The sequence below is a fragment of the Carassius auratus genome, unplaced genomic scaffold (assembly GCF_003368295.1).
Source record: "Carassius auratus strain Wakin unplaced genomic scaffold, ASM336829v1 scaf_tig00214183_4049273_7079891, whole genome shotgun sequence".
NCBI lineage: Eukaryota > Metazoa > Chordata > Actinopteri > Cypriniformes > Cyprinidae > Carassius > Carassius auratus.
In genome coordinates this window covers 414,174-423,946 of record NW_020527547.1, presented here as the reverse complement: position 1 = coordinate 423,946, position 9,773 = coordinate 414,174, and the positions used below count along the sequence as shown (strand labels likewise).

The window sequence follows — 9,773 nt, the reverse complement described above, 5'->3', positions numbered from 1 at the left end:
CTGTATCAACGTGTCAGATTTTCTGAGTAATTTGCATAATGCTCAGTACTACTATTTTCCTCTTTTACTGGTAACCAATGTGAAGGGACAGATACAGCAAATGCATAGAAACTTGTGAAAGGGAAATGAAACCCATTCAAGCCAGATGAGAAAAATAAAAATATTTTTGGCCCCCATAGTCAAATCTCAGGGTGTTAAAATGGAGAAATAGTGAAATTGCACAGATTATCACCATATAACACACCATTATCAAATAATAGGGTTATAATATAGATGACTATATACTGTACTTAACCAAGTTTGTTGGAGAAAGGTTATGTCTTATTCATTTTGTTTTAGAATTTCATAAACATCACCCAAAATGGTGATAAACTTTAACATTATCTCTTACTGGTGCCTTATTAAGGCCTCAATAAATAGGTAAAATAAATAAACAGTGTGTGATGGACAGATACTACAGGAGAAGACACATCTGGAAATGAGTCTCAGTTAATAGTCTAGCATACATTAGCACAGTGGTACTTGTCCCCAGTTTTGGTTCCTGAGACTGAAATGAGCCATGAACCTATCACTCATAACAACACAGGAAAGAAAACTAAGTAACTAACTAACTGTATGACCTAAAAGAAATAAAAATACAGGGAAACTGTTACAACTTAAATAAATTGTAATTTATTGATTGAATTAAACCTATTAAGCTGCAAACATTATTTTGATGATTGTAAATGAAATGCATATAGGTTGAAACATCTGGATTTTCTTTAAAGAAAAAGAATAAAACAAATATTTCATATTTAATTCAATACAAACTTTTTTTTTGAGTGATCAACTTAAAATTCAAGTTTGTTAAGTTCTAAGTTACAAAACGATTTTAGAGTGTATACAAATAATTATGGGTTGGTAGAAGCTATGAGAAAAACTTATTGTAAAACAATTGACTATTCCTAACATTTAGTTGTCAGCACATAACATCCAATTATAAGACAAACTTTGAATGTTTAATTCAGAATTTTCATGACAACCATGAAAACAGTTTGACACAGCAGCTTGCTCAACCACTGATCTGATGACAACAGCAATAACAATCTCTCCCAGTATAAAACAATAGACAAATGTTGCACAACTGTGGAGAGCCGTGACTAGAAGTGATAGGAAAGACTGGAACTTGGGACAAAAGCAAAACCTCTTGCATATCTTTGCCATAGTGCAATTATTGAAAAACTCAGGAACTGTCAAACTGCTGCACCAGCTTTACATCTCTGCCTGTTTATTAAGATATGAATAGACACGTCATCATCATTACCATATTTATCAGCGCTTCAACATTATTAAACATAGTATTCAAATAAGGCCACGGAGACATGAAATATAAAGGTTTAAGTAGCTGAAGTAGTCAAATCCTAACAAACCAAATTAACTCAAAATAAGCTACATATGGTCAAGCAGTTCAGTGCAGCTTTTGATACATAAAACAATATCACATATAACTAAAGAAATTTTGGAAAAAATATTCTTCACATTGATGGTTGTTACTGTCTGTTTATAACAGCCGGCCAGCATTAGTTCCATAAGGATGAAAATCGAATCGAATCAATTTTACATAAATTAAAAGATGACTGCTGACAGCTGATGAGATGATGGTGACAGATGGAGGTCAAAGTCTAGGTGATATATTTTATTTTGATTCATTTCTGTCTAACTGAATGCAGAACACAAGGGTTTTGGGGATTTCTGCAGTGGCATTACAGTAGACAACCTGAGAATACTATTTATAGTTTGAGAAACTATTGTGCCTCTGTAAATGTTGTTACACAGTTCTCTGTGCCACTTCTGGGCGAAAGGCGAAGGTCAATGTAACTAGTACAAAAATACAGCACACGCTCACACAACAGTCTCTAGAGACCTTCAAAAACACATGCACACTCTTTCAAATATTCTTAAACAGGTTTTTGAGATCATAATCACGATTGAGGTCAGGTATGGCTTTTAGTTCAGTGTTGGCCTTCAGGTCCTTTCTGTTGGTGAGGTCCAGAAGCAGCCCCATGCAAAAATGCCAGTCACACTCATGTTGGATCTCTCGTCCCATTTCCTTCCTGTCACTTGTTTTTTAGTTTGCTCAGTAGAAGCGTTTGCGGCGGTTCTCTTTATAGTGACTATATAGAAAGATAATAACCACAACCACTACAACCAGCACAATGACGGAAACAATGAAGAGAAATAAGGTGGTGATGATGCTCCTTCCTTCATCCTCCACATGAACTGTGTAAAGAAAACATTTGGAAGATACAAACATTTGTACTTCTCTGTAAAGTAGCTTATACTGAAATGTAATGAATGTATATTCTTATTGTTACTGTTACCATTAGAGTCCACTCGGTAGTCTACACTAGGCAACATGATCTCCTGCTGGTCCTCTTCAGGACTGCGTTCCACTGTGAGCTCATACAGCTTGAAGGAGATCAGGTCATGGTTATCTAAAAACAAAACATGCAATAAATAAATACAAATAATACAAAAAATTATTATTTAGCATTGTCTTTTATTTCAATTTTAAAACACCTAAGAGCAAGTACCCTCTCCAGACATTTTTTTTGTGAATGCACAGATATTATATTGCTCTCAAAATTGACTATAAAATATAATGCAGTTTTCATAGGATCTGAATATCTACCTGATTTAAATTTGATTGAATGAAAAGCTTCACTGGTCCAAACCTGATAAATCTCCAGTAGCTGACGAGACGCCGAAATAGTAACCTTGTGGCAGCCTCACTCCAGGTATATCCAGACAGTCCTTCCACTCTTGCTTCCCCTCGATATCCATCATCACCTGAAAGACAGATCAGCAAATGAAGGTGCATACAGAACTGCTCTCCAACAATGGTCTAAACAATACTAAATTTAACCTCTCCCTCGTCTTGAATATCTGCATCGCAGTTTGAAATACTAAATTGGTGCAGTAGTGCATATATGTATGAATTTGTCTGTGGCTAAAAAACCCCCAAACAAAACAGAAAGTGAAGATGTTTCTTACTGTGAGTCTGTTCTGCATATATCTGATCAAGAGGAATGTGTCATATTCAACATTGCGAACGTGAGCAGTGCAGCCACCGAGATCAGTAAACCGTCCGTCATGGTCGTGGTCATATGCAACACTTCCATTTCCCACCATTGCAGAGATGAAAGGAAACGTTCTCTGAAAGAGAGACAGAAATTAATCCGATTTGATTATTATGATTTTTTTCACAGGTTGAGGACATGACATTTATTGAAGTCTTGTTTATCTAATGTTTAGTGGCAATATACCTCATGCTGCTTGTCTTCATTGGGATAAGTGTCTACAAAAACACCCAGACCTGTAAAAAAGTTTGTGTTTCCAAACACTTGACCTTGAGGAAAACAAAGACCAAAAAAACAACCCCATCATAGTTATATCACAGAAAATCAGTATTTTGAAGATTTGCAATATTGATGATCTCATACCATTTTGCATTCGCTCTTTGGTGAGCCATATTGCAAGGCCGTCTCCATTCAGGTTCTTCTTGCCCTCACCATGGATCTTAAATTGTACTTGCAGCTCCCAGTCCCTGATGTAACAGGGCTACAGACACACACACACACACACACACACACACACAAACACACACACACACGTACAAGCATGTCTATTACACATTATCTCAAGATCCTCTTTTTCTAACAGGTTGCTATTTAATTGCTTTGTCTAATAGGTGCGTTTCAGGATTTCTCATCATTTAAACTCACATTACGACTCCATACAGCTCCTTGTCTGCTCTGCAGGTCTGGTGTCAGCCGTATGTGTTCAGGCATGATCATGGTGTTGCCCATGAGCTCCCAGTGTGAGGAGCTGGAGGAGCCCAGTCCTGTGGACATACATCAACACAGTCAATTTCACTCACATACCCGTTATATGTGTATGCATGTTTGTATTTGTATGGATGTATACACACAAAGCCTTAACATTTGTCCATTTATTTATGTTTGCATATTTTCTTTTTGCTTCTAGATAACCAAGACCATATATATATTATTAATGTATATGGAAAATCTACAGCCATGGCCAAATGTTTTGAGAATGACACAAACATTAATTTTCACAAAGTCGGTTGCCTCAGTTTTCATTATGGCAATTTGCATATAATCCAGAATGTTATGAAGAGCAATCAGATGAATTGCAATTAATTGTACAATCCCTGTTTGTTTTGAAAAACCAGCAAGCGGCAGGACAGTTTCTTAAAGTTAACATTACTGAGGACTAAATTCAAATTTTCATTTTCTCTGATGGATCCCCTTTCTGATTGCTTTGGTCATCTGGAATACAGCTTGTTTGGAGATGGACATGCTGGAGCACCTTGCCATAGGGCAAAAGTGATAACTAAGTGACTCAGGGAAAAAAAACATCAACATTTTGGGTTAATGGCCAGGAAACTCCCCGGACCTTAATTCCATTTAGAATTTGTGGTCAATCCTCAAGAGGCAGGTGGAAAAACAAAAACCAACTAATTCTGACAAACTCCAAGCATTGAATATGCAAGAATGGCCTGCCATCAGTGAGGATGTGGCCCAGAAGTTTATTGACAGCAAGCCAGGGCTAAACGCAGAGGTCTTGAAAATGAGTCTTTGCATAAATGTACCGTAAATGTCCATAAAAGACTTTGACACTTATGTTATTCTTGTAATTATACTTAAGCAAACCATAGTCACAGCTGACAAAAAGATCTAAAAACACTGCAGCAGCAGACTTAGTGAAAATTAATGTGTGATTTTCAAAACTTTTGTCCACGGCTGTATAACTGTCCTGTACGTTACTTCCGCCCTGTGGACTTGAGACTAATCACCGCAGTTGCGAAATAACCCTGCCACTCTTACGACAGAAAGAAAAGGGCAACCAACAATTACAAAGAAATAAAGGACACAGTCCTATCAGTAAACCTCTGGTCTCACTTAGGTATTTTCTCTTCAGCTAACGTTAGTTGACTTTCCTGAAACAGGTGTGATTTTGGCAGGGCGTCACTGAGCGAGCAGGAATGGACTCTTACCTTGGTATGGCTTACTCAGCGAATACTCTCGCTTGAGAAATTCATAAGTGTTATCATCATATGTGTTTTCTCCAGAACTACTACTCAAAAAAGCGAGTATTAAAACTAATAACGCAGATACTCTGCTTTTGTTTGCCGGACTGTTCGCTAAACTCTTTACTGTTGTGTAAAGAGTCCCGTTCAACTTCATCACGACGGTCGCCATTTTCCCTGGCTCACTTTAAAATGCCCGCCCCTCGTCACTATTCGTCTATTTTCATTCGTGCACTGCAATAAGTGGTTTACAATCTTGCCAATCATTTTTTCGACCAATCGTTGTTTTCCGTACGTTACGTTCGGTGAGTATCTGTGCCAATAAAACAAGTGCATCCTGAGAAGAAAAAAAGAAGATAAAATAAGGGTATTCATATTTTTTATTTTAAACCTAGCAGTTCTAAATCTGAATTTAAATCCAAGCGATTAGATTTAATTTACCTATCTAACCTGTTATGCAAATCGTCATACCCCTAGGCTCTGTCATTATAGGTCAAATTTTTGTTTAGCAGATAAGCAAATATTTGTCATTCAAATAAGCTGAAATATTTAGGCTCACACTTTTTACTTTAAAAAGTGCTCCACACTGGCGTATATTTATATTATATTATATTATATTATATTATATTATATTATATTATATTATATTATATTATATTATATTATATTATATTATATTATATTATATTATGATAAATGAATAGAGTTTTTGACCAAGTTTTAAAAATCAGCATTCACAAAGACAAATCAAAATAATCAGCATTTTAGACATGGACCCGTAATTTAATTTCTTTGCATAACATTTGTCCAGTAAGTAGCAACAACAATAAGAGTGTTTTCACTGCTTTCTGTGGTTAGTACTGATAAAGCATTAGTATTGGTGTGTGTGTGTGTGTGTTCTTATGGAGGAATTTCATTGTGTACAGGCTATGTCTGTTTGTTTATAACTTTAAGTGTCTGAAATAGGCAAGTGATTAAAAGTTCTCTTCTCTTCCTTCTTGCTACGGGAGAAAACTAGCACACTCACCGATACAGTCAGACACAAATAATGAGTTATCATAATGTTATAATAATATTTTATTTTTATGAAATACGCACCATCTATCTCGAAGATATACTGTCTGCAGTTTAATTGACTCTTCACTAGAGGTCACTGGAGGACTGGAATTGTTCTCAGCTCTTGAATTTTGAGTTACAGAATTGTATTTAGTTCACCAATGTTTTTTAGTTAAGCACTCTGAAATACAACCCCTCAATACTTAGAGGTGGATTACTTAAATGCAAATCCTTTTGGTTTCATAAGTGATTTTAAACACAGATTTCAAACAGCAATGCGTAGGGTTCAAAATACTAGTGGCAGCATGTGAGGAGGTACAACAAAAATGAATAGAACTGTATTTTAGTCCAGCAGTTCCTGTGACCTTCAGCTGTTTCAGAATATGGTGTCTGGCCCAGTGGGTGTTCATGAGGTTATTAGGTTTCCTTGTTGAGTTCAACGTCACAGTGCACTAGTAGACCTAGTTTGGTGGGCTCTTTAGACTATAGTCAGAGGGAAACATGTTCACACCTAAGCTGTCATACCTAATCAGGCAAGACAAAGAATATATTTATACCAGCTCAACTTACTTCATGCTTTTCCCACACCCTTTTCCTCTGTCAGGTTTAAGAAGCCTTGATTACCAATGAGTAATGAGTGATGAGTACAACCCAGTTATGCAAGTAAAATTATAGGAAGACTTTTAGATCTGGTTTAATCAGATATCATCATGTGAACATTTATTTACTAGCAAAAGTAAGTAACCTTTACTTAACTCGACCCATATCTCCATTATAAACAATTGTATTGCTCCTCTTCTAGGAGAACATCTCATGAGTGTGTCGTGGGGAAGTCGGGGCCTGGTTAGAGAGTTTGAACGCTTGAACACAGATTTTAAAGCTTAAAAGGATATCTGTGTTGTATAAATGGTAAGTTTTTGGATATATTTTTTCTAAAGTAGGCTACTCTGAGATATGGTCCACCTGTGAATAATTTGATCATAAATAATCCTTAATACTCTTCCTAGTGGGCGTCTAAGGAATATGCAGTTTGTAAATCTTAGCACAGATGGCAGACATTAAAAACACCTTCAGACATACATTTTGATGCTGTTTGAATCAGAAGCCGTAATTACAGGCAGAAAAGGAATCTGCTTGAGGAATGATGGGCCTCTTTGTGCTGAAGTGTCCTCAGTGCACCTCTTCTTCCATTGAGGTGTTTGTGCTGACAAAAGAAAACGGAAGAGAAAGAGTACATTTCCTTAATTAAATAGCATCGCTCCAAACGCATCCTCATCAGAATGCTTCTCTCAATCAATAATTCACACCAATGGTGATTACTTAAGTGTCTGATAGACTGTGAAAGTGTGTTTTTTATTTATTTATTTAATTTTGGAATTTTAACAGTACAAATAATTCATTATTATAGTTCTTTTTTTCTATATAAATAATTATAAAATTATGTTTTATTTTAATGAATATTTCTATACAGTTATGGAACTCTGTTTGGTTAATTTGATAACCTACTGTTCAGCTATGGAATATTAGTATCTCTTCACTTATTTCCTGAATCATCAGGCCTTTATTCACTGCAGATTTGAAGTATTCTCAGAGAAAGACTCCATTCGCCCATTATCTGTCTGACGATTTTTACTGTTGACTTTGATCAGTATGCCTCATTAACTTTAAAGCAAGCCTGTTGTCTGCTCATTTTATTCATTTCTTTATTTATTCCATCATACCAGTGAATGTTGTGCTGACTGTCCTTTAGCTGTCTGGCTCTTTGGCTTTTTTCAGAGAAGAAACTTGTTTAAAATAAGACTTAATGGTTTTGAAGGATTAAGTCTCTTATGCTCACCAAAGCTGCATTTAATTGGATCATGTCTGTGAAATATTATAACATTTTAAAATAACAGTATTGTATTTTAATATTTTTTCAAATGTAATTTGTTCCAGTGGTGGCAAAGTTTTCAACAGTCATTATTCCAGTCTTCAGTTTCAGACGATCCTTTAGAAATCATTTTATTATGCTGATTTGGTGCTCAAGAAAAAATATTATTATCAGTGTTGAACACAGTTGTGCTGATTAATATTTTTGTAGAAACCACTTTTTTTGGGGGGGGGGGGATTCTTTAATGAATAGAAAGATTGAAATTGCTGAATTTATTTGAAATAGAAATGTCTCATCTTAATTTGTCTTTGCTTTCACTTTTGATTCATATTTGACACAATTCAAGAATGCAATTGTTTTTAAATAAAAAATTTTTTTTAGTTTTTATAAAAATTATACATCACATGTATGTTAATTTTAGAGCCTTGCAAATAGTTTCCACAATCTTTTATGGAGAGTCACTTCAAAGAGAAGACAGTTTCACTCTGAGTCAACAATATTGGGTCTAAGAAAAGCCACTTCTGCAAAGGGACTGAAACTAGAATAAACGGGATGTTGAGACAATAGTAAGTTTGATGACAGATTCACAGGCAGACATGATAAATTCCAACATTTCTCAAGCTCTTAGATCACCGTGGTCTGAGTTAGACATCAAAACTTTAGTGCATGTGGTTTTGAATGCCACAATACAGAAGATACACAAACACAAACAATGATCATGCTCACAGATGTCTCCGGCACAAGCCAAAGATGTGTTTTTTATTTTTAAAATATATTTTATTTTTTATTTTAAACACACACACAAACACACATACACACACACACACACACACACACACACACCATTCAGCACGTAAAACATAAGTAAATTTTATGCTAATGTTTTTAAAAAACAAATACATTGTATTGAAATCCATCTGATAGTTTACCCTTTCTGCCTTTTGATTCCCCATTCACAGTGTACTTTATCCCGACCTATACACTTTGGCAAATAAACACACCAAAGCCCTGGCAAAGCTTAAATAAACAAACTTTTATTGGCTTTATTGCATTGCAAAATCAATCCAGGCGTTTTAATATAAAGGGAGTAAATCACTTGTCTGGAGCAACCAGAAATAGAAAAAAAATAAAAACAAAGGGCGAGGGAAAGGAATCAATTTTCACACATTAGAACTAATATCTTATTAAGAAATGGACGACAGAAGCCTCAAGGTCTTTCTGTAGTTTAAAATGGAATTACATGGTTACAAGGAATGAGTGCTATATCCACAATCCTAAAACATGTCTTAAAAGCATCTATATGCATCCAGTCACAACAGTCAGTCAACAGTCTTAAAATCAGTAATACTGATTTATATCTAACATACCTGACAAAAGAGCCTTTACCAAGAGATTTAAGTTAAGGAAATTTACACTAATAAAGTCATTTAAGAATGTGCTATAAATGTGAATATGCGTTTTTTAGCTGATCATTTGATTGAGATGCTGTACTAGCACTTTGTTCATCTGAGAACTAGTAAAATCACAAATTAAAAACCTTTGCTGAATAAACTTTAGCCTACTGTAAAAAAAAAAAAAAAAAAAAAAAAACCCCCCCCAAAAAACACTGCTATGTTTATTGTACACAATACATAATTTTTTAGTTTTATGATTTCCGAAAATATTTTGAGATTGAAAAAAAAAATCTGAATTTGATTAAAAACAAAAGTCTTGATATTCTTTTTGTTATCTAGAAACATACATTGAAATTCCTGA

General features: G+C 35.0%; 1 protein-coding gene across 1 annotated transcript; it reads right to left on the bottom strand.

The window, feature by feature from the left end:
- Nucleotides 1-715: 715 nt before the first annotated feature.
- On the bottom strand, nucleotides 716-5,283 carry LOC113091326 (VIP36-like protein). Its single transcript, XM_026256775.1, has 8 exons — nucleotides 5,060-5,283; nucleotides 3,765-3,883; nucleotides 3,483-3,600; nucleotides 3,306-3,388; nucleotides 3,034-3,195; nucleotides 2,715-2,829; nucleotides 2,361-2,474; nucleotides 716-2,259 (listed from the first exon to the last, which is right to left on the bottom strand). The coding sequence occupies exons 1-8, from the start codon at nucleotides 5,262-5,264 to the stop codon at nucleotides 2,117-2,119; spliced, it is 1,059 nt and encodes a 352-aa protein (XP_026112560.1). The 5' UTR covers nucleotides 5,265-5,283; the 3' UTR covers nucleotides 716-2,116.
- Between the last annotated feature and the right edge of the window lie 4,490 nt (nucleotides 5,284-9,773).